General features: G+C 44.0%; 3 protein-coding genes across 7 annotated transcripts; all 3 read left to right on the top strand.

Annotated features, from left to right (window-relative positions):
- The first annotated feature begins 3,539 nt into the window (after positions 1-3,539).
- On the top strand, positions 3,540-9,653 carry senp2 (SUMO specific peptidase 2). 4 transcript variants are annotated; one of them, XM_083683599.1, is made up of 17 exons: positions 3,540-3,847; positions 4,134-4,195; positions 4,406-4,521; positions 4,872-4,944; positions 5,144-5,234; positions 5,362-5,527; positions 5,714-5,820; positions 6,492-6,577; positions 6,695-6,755; positions 6,857-6,926; positions 7,376-7,519; positions 7,612-7,743; positions 7,908-8,132; positions 8,680-8,759; positions 8,904-8,988; positions 9,171-9,266; positions 9,337-9,653. In XM_083683599.1, the coding sequence occupies exons 1-17, from the start codon at positions 3,663-3,665 to the stop codon at positions 9,397-9,399; spliced, it is 1,842 nt and encodes a 613-aa protein (XP_083539725.1). In that variant the 5' UTR covers positions 3,540-3,662; the 3' UTR covers positions 9,400-9,653. The 4 variants fall into 4 exon arrangements, with proteins under 4 accessions (XP_083539725.1, XP_083539723.1, XP_083539726.1 ...); XM_083683597.1 differs by having other exon boundaries at positions 9,171-9,216; XM_083683600.1 differs by having other exon boundaries at positions 6,698-6,755.
- Positions 9,654-13,484: 3,831 nt separating this feature from the next.
- On the top strand, positions 13,485-18,145 carry LOC310814475 (transformer-2 protein homolog alpha-like). Of its 2 annotated transcripts, XM_083683909.1 has the most exons (9): positions 13,485-13,641; positions 14,560-14,601; positions 15,282-15,427; positions 15,518-15,677; positions 15,786-15,974; positions 16,253-16,368; positions 16,932-17,111; positions 17,234-17,337; positions 17,680-18,145. In XM_083683909.1, exons 1-9 carry the CDS (start codon positions 13,609-13,611, stop codon positions 17,688-17,690), a joined length of 981 nt encoding a protein of 326 aa, XP_083540035.1. In that variant the 5' UTR covers positions 13,485-13,608; the 3' UTR covers positions 17,691-18,145. The 2 variants fall into 2 exon arrangements, with proteins under 2 accessions (XP_083540035.1, XP_083540036.1); XM_083683910.1 differs by lacking the exon at positions 14,560-14,601.
- Positions 18,146-18,645: 500 nt separating this feature from the next.
- On the top strand, positions 18,646-22,676 carry LOC310814075 (obg-like ATPase 1). The gene is made up of 11 exons (XM_083683331.1): positions 18,646-18,766; positions 19,147-19,247; positions 19,420-19,563; positions 19,640-19,767; positions 19,844-20,019; positions 20,225-20,305; positions 20,407-20,504; positions 20,707-20,847; positions 20,992-21,088; positions 21,360-21,482; positions 21,690-22,676. Exons 2-11 carry the CDS (start codon positions 19,147-19,149, stop codon positions 21,795-21,797), a joined length of 1,197 nt encoding a protein of 398 aa, XP_083539457.1. The 5' UTR covers positions 18,646-18,766; the 3' UTR covers positions 21,798-22,676.
- The last annotated feature ends 918 nt before the right edge of the window (positions 22,677-23,594 follow it).

Below are 23,594 nucleotides of genomic sequence, written 5' to 3' on the forward strand. Positions count from 1 at the left end.
GTTTAGGACGTTTGCCAGTGTTGCATTAGTTGGTACAGCTCTCTGATAGTCCCTCCACGTAATCATTGCTTGTTTGTGCCGCTCAGACTTGGCATGGATTGCAAACCCCCCCCTCTCTGTAGGTTGCTTTCTTCTAGTTTTTTAATTTGGACGGTGAGTCAAATACTGTGTCTGTGCTATTAGGAGGGTTTAAATGTCTGCAGGTGTAACAATATGAGTCTGATAGTTTAGAATACTCAAGCCAGAGGTGAATGTTGTACCAGGCTGCCTTGAAGCTCCTTCTCCTGTCCCCCATCAAGGTCCTTGGAAACAATTTCATGTTCGGTGGGTCTTAGTTACATTTGCTGATATCTGTGGAGAAAGACAAACCTATATATATATATATATATATATATATATACACAGTGGGGGAAATAATTATTTGATCCCCTGCTGATTTTGTTAGTTTGCCCGATTACAAAGAAATGAGCGGTCTATAATTTTTATGGTACTTTTATTTGAACAAATAGAGACAGAATATCAACAAAGAAGTCCAGAAAAAACACATTATATAAAGTTATAAATTCATTTGCATTTGATCGAAGGAAATAAGTATTTGATCCCCTACAAACCAGCAAGAATTCTGGCTCATACAGACCGGTTATATGCCCATGAGGCACACAGATTACTCCTGTCACTTTAAGAAAGTACTCCTAATCTCTGCTTGTTATGGGTATAAAAGACACCTGTCAATAGAATCAATCTCTTCCATTCCAACCTCTCCACCACCATGGGCAAGACCAAAGAACATTCAAAGGACATCAGGGTAAGAGTTGTAGACCTGCACAAGGCTGGAATGGGCTACAAGACCATCAGCAAGAAGCTTGGTGAGAAGGAGACAACTGTTGGTGCAATTATTAGAAAATGGAAGAAATACAAAATAACCATCAATCGCCCTCGGCCTGGAGCTCCATGCAAGATCTCGCCTCGTGGGGTAAGGATGATCATGAGAAGGGTGAGGGATCAGCCCAGAACTACACGGGAGGAGCTTGGTAATGATCTCAAGGCAGCTGGGACGACAGTCACCAAGAAAACCATTGGTAACACACTACACCGTAACGGATTGAAATCCTGCAGTGCCCGCAAGGTCCCCCTGCTCAAGAAGGCACATGTACAGGCCCATCTGAAGTTTGCCAATGAACACTTAAATGATTCAGAGAAGGCTTAGGAGAAGGTGATGTGGTCAGATGAGACCAAAATTGAACTCTTTGGTATAAATTCGACTCTTCGTGTTTGGAGGGAGAGAAATGCTGAATGCTACAATCCCAAGAACACCATCCCCACCGTCAAACACGGAGGTGGAAACATTATGCTTTGGGGTTGTTTCTCTGCTAAGGGTACAGGACGACTTCACTGCATTGAGGGGCCAATGGACGGGGCCATGTACCGTAAGATCTTGGACGAGAACCTCCTTCCCTCAGCCAGAGCACTGAGGATTGGTCATGGATGGGTCTTCCAGCATGACAATGACCCAAAACATACGGCCAAGGCAACAAAGGAGTGGCTCAAGAATAAGCACACTAAGGTCATGGAGTGGCCTAGCTAGTCTCCAGACCTTAATCCTATAGAAAATTTGTGGAGGGAGCTGAAGCTTCGAGTTGTCAAGCAAAAGCCTTGAAACCTTCAGGATTTGGAGAGGATCTGTAAAGAGGAGTGGACCAAAATCCCTCCTGAGATGTGTGCAAACCTGGTGACCAACTACAAGAAACGTCTGACTTCTGTGCTTGCCAACAAGGGTTTCTCCACCAAGTACTAAGTCATGTTTTGCTTGGGGATCAAATACTTATTTCCTTCGATCAAATGCAAATTAATGTATAACTTTATATAATATGTTTTTCTGGACTTTTTTTGTTGATATTCTGTGTCTATTTGTTAAAATAAAAGTACCATAAAAATTATAGACCGCTCATTTCTTTGTAATCGGGCAAACTAACAAAATCAGCAGGGGATCAAATAATTATTTCCCACACTGTATATATATATATATATATATATACACAGTGCCTTCGGAAAGTATTCAGACCCCTTGACTTTTTCCACATTTTGTTGTGTTATAGACTCAATTTTTAAAAAAATGAAATGAAAAGAATTGCCATCAGTCCACACACAATACCCCAGAATGACAAAGCGAAAACATGTTTTTTGAAATGTCAGTAAATTTATTACAATTGAAATACAGAAATACCTCATGTACATAAGTATTCAGACCCTTTGCTATGACACTCTTAAAATTAGCTAAAATGCAAAATGTCATCAACAAATCACTCAATAAGTTGAATTGAGTCCATCTTAATGCAAGGATAACAGTTCATGTAATTTTGGAATTAATCTTTGTTTTTATAGGGTCTCTGATTTGCAAAGAAATCAATTACACAGATTGGGATGTCACTACCAATTCAGCAAATTTCATAATTTTCTCTTGATCCTGACAAACTCCCCAGTCCCTGTCAGTGACAAACATACCCATAACTTGATGCAGCTACCACAATTCTTCACACGAGAGACGGTGCGGAAACTGCATTGCATGTGCTGGATTTGCACCAAACGATATGAGATAGATTATTTTCCATTAACGAATTATTGATGATGTCCCATCGACTGTGCTTTTTCCTCCTTTTCTTTCAAACACTATCGCATAGCACGTATTAATGCAAGCAAACTGTTAGCTGTTTACACTGGCTGCTATTAAGTTAACTAGTCAACAACAACATTTCCTGACCCACAATTAAAATAGTTTTGCTCACCTTCAATTCTTCGTGGTAGTCTCGAAAGGTTTAGCTTTGGTTGGTGAATCGCGCTTCAGCCAGCCAGTGGTGGTGTACCGCTCTAAGGGATCCGACTAGAATGTTGAGCCACATTTGTTCCGCCTTATTGTCGCAAGAAATCGATCATTTTATTATTATTGCAGACTCTTCGTTAGGAGGGTTGCCAGAGGGAATCCAAGGTCAGTGTTACAGCGGCACATGCCCCTGTTGCCCCCCCCCCCCCCCCCCAAAAAAAAAAAGAAGAAGAAAAAACGCCCATATATGAGGTGCACATATATAATGCATTATAAGTCACGATAGGCTTATATATAGTTTTGTAACAGCTCAGGATCATTATCAGCGAAATCCTAACTCGAGTGTAAATATTATTATTATTGATGTCAATGGGAAATGTGTGCGCGGCTCACGAGTTAGGATTCCATCCTTTGTGATTATATAAAACATTACAGTGCTTAGACCTATATGCTTTTAGCAAGTTTTATAATGCGCTATGAATGCATTATAACGGTGTGCTCTAGAGTCTAAGTAAAGTGTTCCCGTAAAGTCTAGTATTGACTTCTGCAACTACCTCAGCTCTCTGCTCAAACTGAGTTGTCCCCCAGTGACATCGCCTGTGAAAAGAGACTACTGCAGGTGTAATATCTTCCACTCTCCAGGCCGGCGGTGGCGGTAAAGACATCTGGTTTGCACACCGCGACGAAAGAAAAAGAAGGACTGATGAAGAAGAAGAGTAAAGAAAGTGAATGGTGGTGTGTGGCGTACATTTATATTTCGCCACCGCGCAGCTTGTATTTGAAAACACAAATAGACCTGGCCCGTGTAGAGAACCGTGTTTCCATTCTCTGGTATCTGTCTGGGATGTACGGATGGATAGTTGACGGAATATCATCGCTCTTCGAGCCTATTAGTGTTACTCAGCCGAAACCCACTGATCGGCCTGGAAACGTTACCCCGGAGATACCCACGCCAGTGGCGGCGACTGCTGAGTCGCAACGCCGGCAGGAGGAGAGCAGCGCCAGACCGGTCAAAAGGAACTACCAGAGGTCGGTGACTGGATAGCTTGCTGGCTAAGTTATCTAGCAAAACTGGCTGCTAATTTCCCATCAAAATGTTACGTGCTAACAAGACGCTTTCAGTTTCTGTAGCTAGCCAGCTAACACCTGCCGTATCGTCACTACTCGCAACAGTTGTTATTTTATGAAACGCTATAGTTATCCGTTAGACATCCTTTATGCACAACTTCTGTATTTCAATATCCAGTTTGTCGAATGCCAGCAAGCACGTTTTTTATGTGGTTGTTTTGGTGATAACTTCTAATTTGTCTTTTAGCGTACATGCTTCAGATAATGTTAGCCAAAGCGAGCCACTGGAGACCAAGAGACGGAGAAAAGGTAATTTATGCTAATTCACCTCTCACGATTGGTTATTATCGAGACAAGACACTTGGCATCCTCATGAGACCCATCATGTTCCATCATATCTGTTGACTTAATATGCATTAGCCTGTTGTCTTATGCCTATGTTGTCTTATGTGATCTTTTCCTGGCTGTGTTCCTGGAGTAGATGTTGGTATTGATGAAACCCTTCTCTCTGTGTGCTAGATGTAGTTCTCAGCTTTGTGAAGAAAACAGTGGCAGGGGTAGCTGGACTGCTTGGACTGAGGAAGCCACTGTCCCCCATAATCAGTGAGAAGCGCAGACCGTGTACAGGGACCCAGGTGTGTGAACTACATACTGTGCACTTTGTGGACTATCCACTGTGACAATCACAATGCATCGCTTCACTCTTATTCCAGTAACAGTGTCTTTAATGAATGGGTCTAAGTTGTAAGTTTCTTCCTTTGCCTCCTTTACTTCGGTTGCACTGATGTGAGAGCATCAGGAGGCAAGATATTGCTCTCAGCCGTCCCATGTTCTCAGATCAGTACAGATGGACAATAGACAAGGAGAGGCATCAGCTTCAAACTGTTAAGATGCTTAGTTAGTGAATGCTTCGCTTCCTCACTAACTCTCGCCCTATCATGCCTATCATTGGTATTGTGATATGATTGGTCTCTCCTCTCTTTAGACAAGCCCTGTTAGCCTGATGGGAATAGATGAGCTCCAGACCTCATGGATGAGCAGCTCTGATTGGAGGATGGGTAAGTAAGGAGGGGTTGTATTGAGATATGTGTGTGTGTGTGTGGGGGGGGGGTGTAACATGAAAAATGGCTGCCTTCGACTGGATGTAATCGGTTTCTCTCCTATATTGTGTTACAGTATGTGATGGGCCTGTCTACCTATTTTTCTCCCACTTTCTCTAATCTCTCTCTCTCTCTCTCTTTCTTTCTCTCTCTGCAGAGAAACAGACAGCTGGTGGAATGAATGAGAGAGAGACGGGTGGCCCAAACCATCTGCAGAGCTCCTCTACTCCTTTGCCGAGGAACCACACGTACGTTGCTCACACCCACTCAGTCCCTTCAAGTTTGCCAAATCAAGGGGCCGGGGGCCAGGGAATGTTTTTTTGGACCGTTCCTCTAATGTTCCCCATGTAACTCTCTTCTCCTCTCTGTTTTCAGTGGGTCGGTGCTGTGTGGAGGGAAGGAGAAAACTCAGAGACGCTCCCTCCAGCTGCTGCCTCCCTGGCCCACTCTTGGCATGGGCATGGGAACGGGACCCCCCAACCCAGATCTACCCGGCCCTGTCCCTAACCGCAGCTACAGGCCCTGCCTTGCTGTGGAGGAGGTTAGTTAGATGGTTATGTTGCCAGTCGTCCACTAGTATTGTTTGCTTCTTTAAAAAGCCATAAAGCCATATCACCTCGACTAAGATAAAGTGAGCTGGCTCACTCCTACATCCTGTTTCATGACCCAGATCACCCAGGTGTTTCAGTAATCAGTTGTTTATATCGATTGTTTCCATTGTCTCCAGGCGCGAAAGGAGAGCGATCGGGAGCATTACAGACGGTTGGTTGAGATGGTGGCTGAGAAATACAGCAAGAACCAACCGCTTCCCTTCACCCGAACTAAACCACAGGGGTGAGTACAGACGTGGGATTTTCCAAACCCTAGCCCAGCCTAATGGATCGGTTTACCGCCACAGGATAAGTTTGTTAAAGGATAAGTTTGGATTTTCTTTTAACCAAATGTCTCTTTGGGATGTAAATGGCATGTTGTAGAAGGGTACAGACACTTATTTTGTGATTTTGCTTGGTTTTGAGAAACGGTGATACTCTCATCAGTCTCCAGTGGGGGAAAAATAGGGGCAAACCGTGAACAAAGGGTCCAAAAGGGTATGAAACTGCAAAGCCCCAGTATAGTGATGCAGGTCTTTAGATGTTATTTGTATATATAAAATTGGTTGGGATCCAAACATTTTCTGCTATGTTTTGTTCCATTTTGTTTGAGCAGAGAACCTATGTACAGACTCGAGCGATTGGGAGACATGAAGAGGAAACGCGGAAGTAGTATAACTCGAGTTCCACAATATGGAATATAACACTGTGGAAAAAGTTTGGTCACCACAATCTTTGATGTACAACATCTGCACCACCTTACTGTCTGTACCCTTCTACAATATGCCATTTACATTTACCTTTTTTCTGCATCCTCTGCTAACCCCTACCCCCAGCCGCTTCGCCAACTGTTCATTTCACGCCTATTAATTTATTATGCCTATTCACTTGTCATTTTTCTCTTCTCTCTCCCAGCGGGTCCCTTCCACAAGACGGACACAAAGCAGCCATCTTGGGAAGGACCTGTGAGACTGTGACCAGAGAGACATTACCCAAAAGAGGTAAAAGCCACTATGACAGCTGTCTGTTGCTATTCCTCTGTCTCTTTCTTGTCTGTGTACTCGTGTATTAGTGGTGTGCTGTTGTACCAAGCTAACCCCCTCCTCTCCTCTCCTAAGCAGCTAACCCCAGTGTGTTCATGTGGAGAGATGCGTCCTCAACCAAGCAGGTCAAAGACAGGTCAGTTACTGTGGATATCCTCTATTTGTGTGTGTGTGTGTGTGTGGGTGGGTGGGTGTTGATGTGATTGTAAGCTGACACTGTGGTCTATTTTTTCCCAGGAGAGGGGAGGTGGTTCTCAGTAAGCCACTTAGTGGAGCTGTGGACCCACAACCTGCCAGTGATGCAACAGTAAGACACACACACATGGAGATTAAAGGGATAGTTCACAAACAAAAAAAAGTATGTTTATGGTATCTCTCATATACCATAGATGTTGACCATTGATCAGTAATGATGCCATCTGTAAAGTGCCTGTCATTCCATTTGCCACAGTAGCCTAGTGTTAGCATAGCTTTGGCTAGCAGTTTTACATACGTTCTCAATAGCCCACCAGCGTTGTCTGCACTACAAGCCTTAACCTACTCATATTTTTGTGAAATAGAATATTGCAGCGATGTTATCTGTTCTTAAGTTGTGTATAACTTTTTCACAAATGTGTGACATCATTATTTTTGCTAATGTAAGTAGCTGGGATGCCAATTCACTCCAAATGTATCCATAAAATAATGTCAAACTCATGGAATAGGTACAGATCATAATGATGTTATGAAGCCCCTAAGACGCCTCTCTTCTTGCAGAAGCAAACAGAGGAGGTGGACCTCTCTGCGGAGGTTGCTGCCCGGCTCAATTTGGTAGACAGAGAGTCAACCATCCCGACCCAGACCAACACACACATCACACACACGCGCCACAGTGATGAGGACTTCCCCCGACTAAGCAAAGTGAGCACAAAGAGAACTATGTTGTTAATTGTCTTGTTAATTGTGAATGTATGTTTATTAATATGTATGTTTATTTGTGTGTGTGTGTGTAGGAGATGGTGGCAGAGGTGAGCCGTGCTTTGGGTCAGAGGGACCCTAACCTGGTCCTTAGTTCCGCCTTTAAACTACGCATTACACAGAGAGACTTGGCTACACTACAGGAGGGCAGCTGGCTCAACGATGAGGTGTGTGCGTGCGAGAGAAAGAGAGAGAGAAAGTGTAATGGTGTTTCGGGGGGGTGGGGGTAATGTATAGTTGCTGTCTTGAACGTAAACTGTTAAATTCCTAACTCTGGGTGTCTGATCTCTTCTTCTCTCCTCGCCTCGCCTCATTGGCTCTCCTCACTCAGGTGATTAACTTCTACCTGTCCCTATTGATGGCGCATAGCGCGGGCCAAGAAGGGGGGCTCCGGGTCTACTCATTCAGCACCTTCTTCTTCCCCAAGCTGCACGGCAGGGGAGGGGGGCAAGAAGGGGGGCACACGGCCGTGAGACGCTGGACCAAGGCTGTTGACCTCTTCCTGTATGACCTCATCCTGGTTCCATTACACCTGGGAGTCCATTGGTCTCTGGCTGTGAGTCGCATTGGTTTCATCTGGTTTAGTCTACATCTAGCCTAGGGCCCTATTCGGAAAACTTTAAAAAAGCACCCTACCTTCGTTGACAAGGTAATCACTGACTAAACATGATTGGATTGGTCAAAGCAAGCTTTTTATTTCATTGCGTTCACCAATAAAGTCATGGCAGATCACTGATTTCTTCATGGAAGGAAGGATGCATTATTAGTATTAGTATTAGTATTTGAACAAGCCCTCTAGTAGATCCAGTGCCATAATGGGTTTTATTGGAAAGGTGTGAGTATCTATACAGCTATGATAGCTTGGCAATATCAGAAACTAGAGAAATGTACATATCTGGTATATAAACAGATCACCAGTTTAAGTAAAAAATATCGAACAAATAAGACATAGCCTCACTGTTACTAGAAGCAAATTAAGTTGTTCTGAATTGAAGCAAGAACTGTTTGTAGAAAGTTTACTTTCTTCTCAGAATCAACTTTAGAGAAATGTAGGCAATTAATATGAACTGTGTTTCTCTCTTTCTCTCTCTCTCTCTCTCTAGGTGATTGACTTTAAATCCAGAACAGTGAGGTCTTATGACTCTATGGGCCAGAGACACGACGATGTCTGCAATCTGTTACTGTGAGTCCTCTCTTCAGTGTGCGCTCTTCAATGCTCTCATTCATCTGGAGGGCCCAGAGTTTTTCCTGACCATATCACTTGACCAGGATCCAGGATTTTTTTTTTTTTTTTTTTTTTTAACATTGTCTGCGTGTGTCTGTGTAGGTTGTACCTGAGAGAGGAACACAAGGCCAGGAAGGCCAGGGAGTTGGACATCTCTAAGTGGACCATAGGCAGTATGCGGGCAAGCGTAAGTCAAATGAATGAAACTTGGAACTTCATGGGGGAGTGTTATAGAAAACATGCTTGTGTTTTTAAAATGTTTTGTGAACGCCTGAGAGGTGTGAGTATGTTTGGGCAGTTGTGTGATCACTCAACGTGTGTGTGTGTGTGTACGTGTGTATACGTGTGTGTACGTGTGTGTGTTTATAGGAGATCCCCCAGCAGAAGAATGGCAGTGACTGTGGAGTTTTTGCCTGTAAATACGCTGACTACATCGCTCAAAGACGGCCTCTCACCTTTAGACAGGTACGCACATATCTTTGACTTGGTCAGCGTTATTCTTCACACACTCATGTTAATGTCTCTGCCTCCTCAGTGTCACATGCCTCTCTTCAGGAAGCTGATGATCTGGGAGATCCTCAACCAGAGGCTGCTGTAGAACTACACAACACCACTACTATACTACAACCGACTACAGAAACGACAACTAGATGACCAACAACAACAGAAGGACTACTTCTCAACAACTACAACCGGGTCGACAACTACATTTTAAGCAAGAAGAAGCACAACAGCAATAAACAACAACCTACAGGACCAAATCAGGGGACCACAGAATGCTCTCTCCCTCTCTCTGGCTGTGGGTAGAGAGAGACTATACCCAGTAAACACCCCAACAGTTTAAAAAAAAAAGAGAGAGGAAGAGAGGGTTTGTCTGTTGCGTGTATCCCATTAGCAACTACACTTTAGTCTTAATGCTGGCTGTCAGCCTTTTCACCCTAGAATGTCTTTACATAGGAGTTATCCTCAGCCTGGGAATATATCCCAGGCTCAGTTATGATCAATGGGTGTGGGTGCGTGTGTGCCGTGGACAAGCACCAGTCATGACAGAATATGTAATTTTGCCTTTCTCATTTTGACTTTGATTGTGTCTGTCGTTCTGCCCAGATACAGCCTGTGCCTTGACTAGGGGTACATCAGAAATGTATAACAGCAGCAAACACTACATGCGGAATAACGCATTATAAAAATTCCCATCGCAGAATTTTGAGAAGCTTTAGGACATCTTTAGTTCGAGAGAATGGAGGTGAGGTTGACATTATATCTGTTACAGGGTTTTGAGGTAAATCACTCCACCTATGCCATACAAAGTAACTTCAGTCCGTCAGCATCACTGTTGTCGATGCTAAATGGATTGAAATAACAGACTCACATGCTTTGAGTGTGTTATTGTTATTTATGTCAATAGGATTGTTTGCATGAGCAAGCAGACCAAAAAAAAAAGGCTTGTTTTTTTTTCTTGTTGGCTTGACTGGGAAGTGTGTGCGCAGACAGATTGCATCTGCATCACCAACAGATTAGAGAGATGTAGAAATATACATTATTTATTTCATGTTACTGCTGTTTTGTTATGGTGTGTGCATCTGAGTCCCTTCATAACGTCAGTATACACACTGTACACAGTTTGACATTGCCTTTATCAAATCTCATTGTTTTGAATGCATAGATTTAATGGATGCATAATTGTCTCAGAACATTATTTGATTGAACCAGTATGCATACGCTGCTAATGCACAGTGTTATCTATGCTAAGCCATGCTGGAAACCTTGGTGATATTTTTGTAATGTAATAAAAGACGGATGACAACTAATGTTGGTGATTGATGGTCAAGTTTAACATGGGAATAACCCATAAACCAGAAGACGGTGGGCGGAGTTTCCAAAATCATTCAATTGTATGGTTTCACAAACGTTCACAGAAGGAGTTTGGCGAGTCAAACACTTCAAACCGAAGCCAAAAACGATGCAAACAGACGTTTAAATACTCCCTTTGAGGCAAACCTCAGAGAAATCTAGACTAAGTCGACTTTACACACTTACAGGCTACTCTATATTTGTCAAGTATTTTCCTGTAGTTGAGTATACAGATCGCGTAGTGTGGATTGTGTTTGTTCGCTTAGTGAGACCAGACACTGATAGAGGTAAGGTGTCAGTGATGGCATGTTATTTGAAAAGGCTTTGCTGATCTTGTGACAGTTTTTACATTGTGCGTTGTCAAGTGCTGTGTAAACAGCATATTGTGATATTGTCCATATTTGTATTTGTTTAGGGGGAGGAGTCTGTGCACGCGTTTAGTTTAATAGCTGTGTGTGTGTGTGTGTGTCAGTCAAGAGTGTTTGAGAAAGTGATGGAGGAGGAGACGAGCCGGTGCAGCAATTGCTCATCAGAGTTTATTAAAACAAAAGGTGGTTACAATAGGAAGAACATACTAACCGTGACGCCCCCTAGATGCTCGACTGGCAAACAACAAAAACACTTGTATTTGCTATGAATGCTTTAAGTATTTACAGATGCAAACTACAGCCAAAGGAAATAAGAGGAAGAGGGTGTGGGCCGCTTGCAATCCCACCAAGACCCATACCAGCACCAGCAACAAGACTGCAAAGATCCATGGATTTGGTCCCTACACTCAGATTGGATAGGTGTAAGCAATTTTGGGGGAAATTCCACCTAGCCTATTCGAGGACAAAATGCAATGACCAATATTTTGCTCATTATTATACCTAGTGGTTGTTTTTATACACACGTAGGTGGGGAAGTAGAGGCTAGATTTGGGTGGACAGTGAACTCTGACTTTTTCCCTCTTGTGTGTCTTTTGCAGGGTCTTTAAAACCAACAGACGACTGGAAAACTACAAAGTGTGCGATGAGCGTGGTTACACCAGAGCCAAGAACTGAGTCATGACAACAGGGATCCCCTTTGAACCTTAGAATGACAGTAGACCTGTCCAGAAACAGTTCCTAGCCCCAGACCTTGTCCTAGGCCTAGTCCTGGACACTTGTGTAGATCTGAAAGGATTGGCCAGATACAGTATAAGCAAGATGGTAGTACTGTATGCTTCTCTTGTAGCATTTCTTTTTTGGACCTATCCGTTTGTCAGATCTACATAAAGTGTCAAGGGAATAGGACCTAGGGGTTGTTTCTAGACAGTGCCAGTGCCTTCAAGAGACATCTTGTCCAACAACAAAAAAAAACAGCAATTCTCCATTCTGAAGGGACAGCATAGGTGGAATCAACATGTTGTATTGTGCATCTAGCATTTCAATGGGAGTTCCTACCATCGTGTCTATGCCAATATGGTCATTTCAGATTATAAGGTGGTGTTATCCATGCTTCGAGCCATGCTGGAAACCTTTATAATATTTATGTCTGTAATGAAAGACAGATGAAAACGTTCACTCTTATTGTCTTCTGTTTTGTATACATTGTAGGGCATGGGCCGGACTCCAAAATTGTGAAGTTCATCGATCCATGGCGAGGGAGGAGCTGCTTTTTTGTATTTCATTCTCAATTATTTATAGAAAATAATTTTAGAACTAAATGTGTTGCCATCGCCAGTTTGTTCATATATTCCTAATAACGTATCTTTTAATTATATGTCTGCTCAGCCATTTTCGTCTTAGTACTTTGTCATGGTCCAATCAGAACTCCAGTACTTTACGCCAAGGAAAAGGCAGCCAATAGCGTGCTTCAAACCAAAACGAAGACGTAAACAATGTTCAACTTGGCAGCATGTTTGGTACATGATACATCTGTTCGTATGTGCACTTAAATTATGAAATGTCATCGTCGCTGTGTAAGTGGCTTTGTTCAAGCCTATTTATATTGTCATTGTAATGATCAGAGAGATTGGCTAGCAGAGAACCTATGTGCTATGGTTGTGGGGTTGGGCTGTGGCTATAGTTTATAAATAATGCTTGACTGTTCATAGGAATGTTCAACTTTACCTGTTTATCTGTGTGTATCTCTTATCTGTCTTGGTTGACTAAACTTTACTTAAACCACACAATGTGCATGTCACTTAATTTTCATCTTAAACGACGGCATCAGTGATGTTTGTGCAGTGAATCCAAGTAAAATCAGTTTATCCACCTTTTTATTGTGGTGAATGCCCTCGCCTAGTTTCTAGTTGGTTTGGCTCTGTAGCTCAAACAAGCCCAGACTCTGACTGGTGCAGTGTTTCATTCCATAAAGTTGTTGTTAAATCCTCTCCACAGATCTGATAGGATTGGGTTTGTAAACTACAGCTCCAGCACATCTGCGTACAATCATATCGGAGCGATGGCAGATTAGCAGACCGACTTTCTGAAATGAAACACAACCCACGACGCAGATTTCGTTCATTCATTTAAACCAAAGAGCGTTCGTTTAATTCAGCTGGCGGCCTACTGGACATCCATGAGCCGCTCGCCCCGTTCAAATCGGACTGCGAGAACCCGGCTAAAACATTGTGACGTATGACAAGCAGGTGTAATCTAACTTTAACAGTCTAACTGTTAAATCTAACTCTAACTTTAACCCCAATAAACCTATCATATTTCTTTGTTTACAATATGACCGACAATAAATCTTTTTAGCGTTCGCTCCGCCCTTACCGATTCAGCTCCGTCACATGCCGGATCACCTCCTCGTTCAGCCAAATCGAACGGGACAGATTTACGAATCGTGCGCGAATTGTTCTCACGGCTTCCGTCCCACTCCAGACAAGCCAAAAGCAGCTTGAATTCAGCAAAAATCTTTCAGCGAGGAGTAGCGATTTAGTAGGTGTTTTTTGTACACCGTGCTAGCGACTCATTTTCGTCGAGACATGAGCGACAACGAGAAGGATTTTGGCGAGCGGGTGCGTAATAAGAAGTGGTAGAAGTGGTACCTATCTGTGTTGATCTGAAATGAGCAGACGTGACGACGCCATTTCGCCTAGCCTATAATGACTAGCTAGATAGCATTGTTGTGTAGCACAAGCTAACTAGCTAGCCGAAAGAATTACTGTCGATATTTTTCATATTATTTTCCCGATTTGATCAGTAATGTATTGTCACACAACGTTGTGTTTGTTTTGGTTAGCTAGTAGCAGCTGTCCAGTATTCGGCAGCATCTTCTTCACCCTTATCACGTGCTAATGAACGTGCCTCCAAAGAAGGGCCACACCAGAGAGCAGGCTATATATAACTCGTTAATAAAGTGGCGCTACAGTACCAACAATTTAAAACTAGGAATATATATTCAATAAATCAGTAGAAAGCTAACTATTTATGTAAAATGGGTCAATGTGGCTCATTTCTGAATGAATAGTATGCGCGATGTGAGTAGCGGACAACATGATCGTCACTGCATTTTTGGTTCTCTTGCCATATCTGCATTCTTTTTTTCTTTTCTTTTCTTTTTTTTTTTTACACCATATTACATGATCAATGATGAGGTCAAGAAAATGATACTCAGCTAGCTACATAGTAAACCCTTTCGAAAACCTCTCACACTTGAACCTGTAACTTGTACAGTGTGACCACTGTTTTATTTCAACTCTTCAGTATTCAGTACTAGTGTTTTAATTGTAGTGATGTTTCAAGACTGTCATTGAACATTTAACAGTGATTATTTCCTTGATCAGCGATATTGCATTCATGTATTGCATTCATGTAACATGCATTTCGAGAGCCAGCCAAAATGTTTTGTATCACAATCCTGGTTTTGCTCATTCTGACCCTGTAGCTCTTTTAAAACCAACATTCTTTATCACCCTTGTCTGTTTTTTGTTAAGGTTGAGGTTGGAAGAAGGAAAAAGGCGGAAGAAGTTTCAGATGTGAAGTTATTAATCATGGGCATATTTGATGAAGCTGATGGTGTTGATGCATGCTAATATAATGGCGCTGGGAAGCTGGCTGAAGCGAGCACGAGTGCCCCCCACTGGTAGAGTGGTGTAATGGCAGCTGGTGAATGGGAGGAAATGGGGGAAGAGGAGAGAAAATGAAGTCAGAAATATGAAACTGAAGAAAGAAGAAAAGAATGGTTGTTTTGAAGTTATGAAGTTAAAGAAGTTATGAAGTTAAGATCAGAAGTGTTCGGGGGTATGAGTAATTCCCTATAGCCTGCTATGTTATTACTTTAATCCTATTTTTTCTCTCTTTTCTAAAGCATGCATGCCAATTGTTCCTCTGTAACAGACACATTGTTAGTCCTCAACATGCAGGTTTAAACACTGAAGCAAAATCAGCTCACCCTGTATCTGTGTAAAACTTTAACTAGATTCAAACTACCATACTTTACCTCTAAGATTTACCCAGATCGCCAGTAACCGGCAGATCTATGTAAACACAACTTTTGTCTTTGAAATGTTGATCTTTTATTAACTACTGGGGCCTCAGCATAAGAGGGGCCTGTAGTTGGTGTGTGTGAGGTCCTCACCCTGTGTGTCTCTCTCTCCAGTCTGTCTGTCTGTTTCTTGTGTGTTTGTTCTGACGTGTGTGTGTTTGACCCGTGCAGGACTCGCGGTCCGGTTCCAGAAGTGTGAGCCCACGGGGTTCTGGGAAGTCCGCCAGCCGCTCCCCGGCGCATTCCCCGGCCCGCTCTAAAGATGGCTCCCGCCACTCCAGATCTAAATCCCACTCTAGATCACGCTCCAAATCCAGGTAGGTCTTTGTTTTGTATAACGTCATGCCGATAGCGTGTGTGCGTGATTGGCACGCTCATGATTCTTTCTCCCCCACGTGTCTCCTCAGGTCCCGTTCCCATCGAAGCTCCCGCAGGCACTACTCCCGCTCTCGCTCCCGTTCCCACCGCCGGCGTTCACGGAGCCGATCCCACAGTGGGGAATACCGCCGTCGTCGGAGCCACAGCCACTCTCCTATGTCCAACCGTCGCAGGCACATTGGGAACAGGGTACACCAACCTCACCGCTTCACTTTCCTGACTAGGTTTCGATGAATGTCAACCGTTTCAACGTTCTCAGACGCTAACTTCTCTCTCTCCTCCTCCCCCCTCTTGAAGGCAAATCCAGACCCCAACTGCTGTCTGGGTGTGTTTGGGTTGAGCCTCTACACCACAGAGAGAGACCTGAGGGAGGTGTTCTCCAAGTACGGCCCACTTGCAGACGTCAGCATCGTCTACGACCAGCAGTCCCGCAGATCCAGGGGCTTTGCCTTTGTCTACTTTGAAACCAGAGAGGATGCAAAGGAGGTGAGCAAGGACGAGGGGCTGGGATGTGTATTTCAATAGTCTGCGGCTTCCTGTCCTTACTGATCTGACAGGACTGGTTAAAGCAAATTCTTTTGCCTATCCTGTAATTCCAATTAGTTAATTTTGAATGAGTGAGAGGAGATGAGGTGTGTATTACCAGAAGAAATGACCAATCCCCCCCCCCCTCCCCCCACCAGTGAAATTTGACAAAGACCCATTTCTCGTTGGGAATGTGTGTATGACATGGAGTATCCAGAGGTTTGCTGTGTGTATTTCAGGCGAAGGAACGCGCCAACGGGATGGAGCTAGATGGACGTCGGATAAGAGTGGACTTCTCCATCACAAAACGACCACACACCCCCACTCCCGGGATCTACATGGGACGGCCCACATAGTGAGTATCTCACACTTTCTGACCGCTAAACTTGGGCACCCCAGGCCATGTCTCTTCCACGTAAATGTTATTAATGTCTGATGTAATTTAGTCTGTATATAATCATATTTTCATTGGGAGTGCACTTGTTGCCTATTGCTGCCTACATGACTAACCTATTTATTTCCCATACAGTTTGGATACCGTAATAAGATTGGTAGCTACTTTTTAAGAATGCAGTAATGACGTAATGATTATTCTGTATCGGGAACACATGTGCCCGAGGTGTGTTTATGATGTGTCTACAACCACACTGTGACAATGTACACGCTGAAGGTCTCTTGATGTCAGTGATTATTAAACGCGGTGATTTTTGCAAGTAAGCAGTGTTGCATGGAGTTTTTCTTTACAGTTTCATATGTTTTCTCTACTCCGTTTGATCCTGCAGTGACGATATCAGGTGTGCAGATATTTTCTTTATTCTCTCATACATTCACATGCACACAATCTGACATTTCCTGATGACCCCTTGTTGCACCGAGAGGATGAACCTCTAACCCCGCGCGTGTGTTTGTGTCTTACAGTGGTGGAGGCGGCAGCAGCGGCGGTGGGGGGGGCGGTAGCGGTAGCAGCGGCCCCAGTAGCTCATCCCGGCGTAGCAGCCGGGATTACGACAGGGGCTACGACAGAGGAGACCGAGGGGACAGAGGCTACGACCGTGGCTACGATCGTTACGACGACCGAGAGTACTACAGATCGTACAGGTGAGCCAAGGATACTTGAAATGGTGAAAGGAGATTTCCGCCATGTTGAGGGGGGCTCAGTGAACTGCGTGTGCGCGCCCTGACGATTTGTGTGTCTGTTTTTTTTTTTTTTTTTTTTTCAGGCGCAGGTCTCCGTCCCCGTATTACAGCCGAGGAGGCGGCGGTGGTGGAGGAGGAGGAGGAGGGGCCTACAGGTCACGTTCACGGTCACGATCCTACTCCCCACGTAAGTTAACGAAAGTTAATCTTAACTTGTATCAGGGCAGTTTCTGGGACACAGTGATTGTACAAAGTCCTGGACTAAATCACACGGTCAATGGCAAGTCTCCATTGAAGGTGGTTTTTAGACTAGGATTAGGCATAATCTCTGGTCGGGAAAACCAGCCCATTATCACACTGTCAAATCATCTGTACCAGCTAAGCTTTTTCTATGAATACGCCTTAAGTACAAGCTGTGTATTGCTGTAGTCATACCTGTTGCTCACTAACCGTTTACTCCAGAGTGTGCTTTGATGTACGTCTCCGAGCTAAGCGACTGACTGACTGTCCCCCTCCTTTGTCTCCACAGGCCACTACTGAGCTGCGCAGCGTCCCATGAACTGAAGGATCATTTTTGTGGGAGGGGCGAGGCTGGGTGTTTGTTTATAGGCCACAATGGGGTTGGGGGGAGGACGAGGGATTGGGTTGTTAGAGATGGATGTTATTTTGAACTTCATGAGGCACACGGTCCGATTTTGTGTTCAATTTAGTTTTGGTTTGTTCTGTGAGTGATTTCCGTAGACAAGCTCATTTCTGTCATTATTTGCTGTACGTAAGCAGTTCATCGACCCATCTTAGTCCTCTTTTATATTGGTTCCTCAGAATCCTTTTTAATCAGTAGATGTATTGAAGTACTGTTTGGGGATGTTTGAAGCATGTTGGGGCCCAAGAGAGGAGGAACAGAGAGCTAGAGTCTCCTCCCTGGTTCAGTGCTTTGTGTGTATGTGTATACCATGCTTTTAAGTCTGCAGTATTTGAGCAATAAAACTGCGTCTTCTGAAGCTTTTGGTCATTCATGTCGTCTGTGCAGATGCATAATGGTAAACCAACTTGGCAACAGTGCCCGTCATCTGTTTTTGGACAGAAAACCCCAAATTATAACATGGATTTTAGCTCATGATGAGTATGAAGCATAATGTACAGAGTCATGCTTCTTTTTAGGGGCTTTGCACACATATTTTTCCAGTTACAAAACCTTTTATTTAGCATGTTTATTTTATTTACCCCTATTGGAAGTGGATAGTTGATGCAATGACTGCATCAAAGCCTGCGACACATTCGAGTGGACATGCATTATTTTGTACGATGTGAGACAGACAAATTGTCAAAGTTGTACGGAAATGCCTATAGGTATAAGGTGTGTCACAGATGTAATGATCAATCTATACTCGGTGTGTTTTTTTCCCAGACATACCAGCCGCCATCTCCCCTTGACAGCGCATGCGTGCGTTCACGTTTCGTTGTAGCGTTTCGTCCAATTAGAACTCTGGAAACCACAACACTTCCGATATGCTGTCTCTTCTTTCCTAGCTCCCGTACAGCTGAGGAGCAGTGTGATCAAATTCCAACAGGAATCAAGCTCCTAATTCACCGGTTAACATCAAATAAACATTAAGGTTGTATGAACTGATCGCTTTTTGAATGCCTAATCCTTTGATCGTTTTCGGGCGGAATAGTCAGTAGAATTTACGTTAGCAATGGCTTGACGTATCTCGCTAGCTCACCGCTAGCATGTCGACAGGCAAAAATGAATGGGTCTATGTCGCTCCACATGGTTGAGTGTCTGTTGGGTAAGCAGTTAGCTAGCTGACGTTAGCGAAGATGACTAGCAAGCTACAGCTACAAGCTACAGTGGTTATGATAGTGTAAGTTGTAGCAGCTGCACATAATGATGTAGTAGAAACTACATCACCGCACCCTCCCCCCCCCCCGTCAGCTGTTCTCCTCTTGCGGAGAGGGTGATGCAATAATTTGTAGGTGTTTTGTGTCGTTATAGATGCCCCCAAAGAAAGGAGGTGGGGTGCCAAAAGAGGCACCGCTCATTGGACGGTTTGGGACTTCTCTGAAGATTGGAATCGTAGGATTACCAAATGTTGGGTATGTTTACCACACTGGGGGGGTTTCACTATATAGATGCCGATTGTTTGAAGGGGGTGTAAGCAGGGATGCATTTCACAGGTGTTTCGACAGGGGCCTTAATATGACAGCAGGTCTTTGATAAGAGAAGTTATCAGAGTGTGGTGACTGGAACTGTCTCTTTTCATTTCAGGAAGTCCACATTCTTTAACGTGCTGACCAAAAGCCAGGCTGCTGCTGAGAACTTTCCTTTTTGCACCATTGACCCCAATGAGAGCAGAGTGCCCATCCCAGACGAACGCTACGACTACCTCTGCCAGTTCCACAAACCTCTCAGGTGTGTTTAACAACTCTCTCTATAGTAAGGTGTATATTATATATGATATATCATTTCTTACACTCTCTCTGTACAGTAAGGTGCCAGCGTTTCTGAATGTGGTGGACATTGCGGGGTTGGTGAAAGGAGCACATACAGGGCAGGGACTAGGAAACAACTTCCTCTCTCACATCAGTGCCTGTGATGGTATCTTCCACATGACTCGTAAGTCTAACACATACATCAATAAACACACACACACACACACACAGTTCAGACTCATAGGGTGTGTGTGTCTCAGGTGCGTTTGAGGATGAAGATATTATCCATGTGGAGGGGAACGTTGACCCGGTGAGAGACATAGAGATCATCCATGAGGAACTAAGACTGAAGGATGAGGAGGCGATCGGTCCAATCTTGGACAAACTGGATAAGGCCGCTGTCAGGGGAGGGGACAAGAAACTCAAACCAGAATATGTGAGTAGATGGTGTGTGCGTGTGCGTGCGTGTTCCTGATTGGCCTGCAGGTTGATAGAATGTCTGAAACTAGACAGTGTTATGTGATTGTTGCGTCTCCATGTGTGCGCCCTGTTCTTTTTATGTACGAATCACTTTGAAATCAAGTCCTGTACGATCCATAATCAGTCTTTTTGTACTCTTCTCTCCTGTTGACGCCTCTCAGGACATCATGCTCAAGGTAAAGCAATGGTTGCAGGAGGAGAAGAAACACATCCGCTTCTACCTCGACTGGAACGAAAAGGAGGTATGGCTGAGGTTTGACACACTCCCTTTGCTCATTGTAGAGAGAGGTAGATGTTGTACCTCTACATGTACGTATATATCCCTTTCCCTTTGCTTCTGCAGATTGACGTCCTTAATAAATACCTGTTCCTGACTTCCAAGCCAATGATCTACCTGGTCAACCTTTCAGAGAAAGACTACATCAGGAAAAAGAACAAGTGGTGAGTGGGCCCTCTCTGTGTGTGTGTGTGTGTGTGTGTGTGTGTGTGTGTGTGTGTGTGTGTGTGTGCGCGTGCGCGCGTGTGTGACGGGCGGGGTTAGAACCCGGGTCTCAATGTCAACCTCTTCACCAGACTGTTATTCCGAATCACCTCTGCTGCACATGTTTGTGTGTCATGGTTTGTATCCATTGTTTCTCCCCAGGTTGATTAAGATCAAGGAGTGGGTGGATGCCCATGATCCTGGTGCCCTGGTCATCCCTGTGAGCGGTGGTCTGGAGAGTAAACTACAGGACATGAGTGATGAGGAGAAAGACAAGTACTGCGAGGAGCAGAAGACCCAGAGGTGAGACAGACAGACAGACAGACAGACAGACAGACACACACACACAACAGTACTCTATCCCTTAAACTAGTGTTTGTATACTATATAGCACTTTTTAGCTAAATGTTTTTCACAGAAAATAATGATTTTGTGTGTTTGTTACAGTGTGCTGACTAAGATCATCAAGACGGGCTATGCAGCATTGCAGCTGGAGTACTTCTTCACTGCAGGACCAGACGAGGTGCGAGCATGGACCATCAGGGTAAGAGTCTCATTTTATCCCCTCTCTCTGTTCTCATTCTGCTCTCTCTCTCGATTCAATTCAAATATGCTTTATTGGCCTGAAATGCATTGGTAGATATTGCCAAAGCATAAACAACTAAATTACACAACAACTAGAATAAAATAAAAAGAATTAACAATTACATATGTTAACTCACTCACTCTCGCTCCTATTCCACCTAGTCCAGGCAGTGTCTTTCCCACGTGATCGTTTTCTTGTGTTAATGTTGTGTTCCTGGGTGATTCAACAGAAAGGCAGCAAGGCGCCTCAAGCAGCAGGGAAGATCCACACAGACTTTGAGAAAGGCTTCATCATGGCTGAAATCATGAAGTTTGTCGACTTCAAAGAGGAGGGCAGTGAGAACGCTGTCAAGGTATGTGCACATGCTGAGGTGTGAGTTGAGGCAGGTGTGTGTGAGTGTACGTTTTAAGACGTGTCATGAAAAATGTTTTCTTATATCTTTATTTAATCCAAAGATAAACAAATTGTACCACACCAACACTGATCTCTGAGCACTAATCCCAAACACTGTTGAATATGTCTGATATGATTTTCTCTCCTTTCTTTCCCTTTCCCTCAGTCTGCTGGCAAATACAGGCAGCAGGGCAGGAACTACATTGTGGAGGACGGAGACATTATCTTTTTCAAATTCAATACACCCAACGCACCGAAGGACAAGAAGAAGTAATGTGATCAGACAACTCCCACAGGAACCCAGTCCCATCCAATCAGGCTTGCTGTGCCAAAGTGTCAGTTGGATTTCTTGCCCCTATCTGGTATTTCAATGAATCATATGCTCACCTGGTGTCCTAGTTCTGAACCGGGGGGGGGGGGGGGGGGTTCATTCATGTGGTTGACTTCTTCAGAGCTCTCTATAAATGTAACTTTCCAGGTGGAGCACAGAAAAACATTCACATTTATAAATGTATGTTTCGATCTGCAACATCTGGAACGTTTCTATTGATTGAATACACCCCAACTGCTGAGTAAATGGGAGAATAAAACAATCACACTGTGGTTCCTGAGAGCCAGGACTGACCTGAGATCTCTGACCAGGGAATGGTTATTGTTAGGATTTTAGAACAAGTTAACCAGGTGTATGACATTGCCTGACCAGAAAGCACCATCTTTGCCGCCTCATGATTTCTCTTTTACTGTTTTGACTTGGGAGGATCCTGGCTCCGCCCCTACACACCTACTCACTGTATTACATCTAATCCTCCCACCACCACTCCCCACACAAGAAAGCTTTTTTTGCAGCATTTTGAATGATATATAATTACCTAGATCCTCTGGCCAGGAACCTGTTGTAGTCTATACATCCTTTTTTCCTTGCCTCATTTCCTCACCACCTCTCTCTTTGGGACCAATGATCTGAAAGGACCTAAGTGATGAAGGAAAGGAAGCAAGGAAACAAAGCAAAACATACTGGGAGTATTGTGACACAACCACAAAACCAAATCTGTGATTAAAGATAATTAAGTGCCAGGTCCTGACAGCCATCTCCACGGAAACGCATGTACAGCCTAGATGTGTCCATCCACTCAATAAAAAGAGTCAACCATGATCTTGTGTGTCAGACTGTCTGTACTGAAATATGCGATATGAGGGTGTGGTACAGACAATTATTGTCTCAGGGGGCTCATCTCTTGCCTGGTCGCCCCAGACTGTTTGCACTAGCTACCTCCTATTACCATTACATGACAGAGTCGGCGAATGGGCTGAATAGACAAAGTTCATGTTTCTCCTTCACAAACAGTGACACATTTTCTTTCTTTATTTGTAGTGAGAAGACATGAAAAAACAGGTAATCAATGTGCAGATGAGCTGAGCTTATATAAAAAGACAGCTATTAATCACTAGTTTAATAATCAATAGTTGTGTGGGTGGGGTCTTACTGTGTGCGGTGTGGGTTGGCTGGGGCCTCTGCTGTAGGCCCTCCCAGTGCAGGCGTACGGTACGGCCCAGTAGAGTGTGGGCTGGGATGGTCGCTGTGCTAGCTTTGGGCATCTCGGGCTCATGCTGCTGCCCCCCTACCCCCATGATGTCCCTCTGGTGGGCCGGCCCGTGACAGAGAGGATGTGGTGTAAGTGGGCACTGGCCTTCTCCTTTAGATGTATTTTAGATGTGCCAGGGGCCTCAGGCCACCTGCTGTATGTTGATTCTCTCCTACTGTTTAATGTATCAGTTTTTCAGTTTACATCAGACTCAAATCTTGTGTTGTCCTCTTTGTGCTTATCTGTCCTGATCTGAGCCATTCCAAAATTAGACATCAGTTCCTGAATTCGTCCAGGCTGAGTCTACTCCACCCTCTATCCTGGTCCTTGCCGTCCCACCAGAAAGCTGCCCTTCACTCTGGATCCCTGAACTCTTGTACCAAAACACATTCCACATTAGTTTACTGTTCATCACCTGATCAGCGATGGCTATGGATTTGAAGTTATATGTGGGTTGTTGGCATCAGTGGATACTATATGGATGTAGA

The sequence above is a fragment of the Argentina silus genome, assembly GCF_951799395.1.
Source record: "Argentina silus genome assembly, chromosome: 13".
Taxonomy (NCBI): domain Eukaryota; kingdom Metazoa; phylum Chordata; class Actinopteri; order Argentiniformes; family Argentinidae; genus Argentina; species Argentina silus.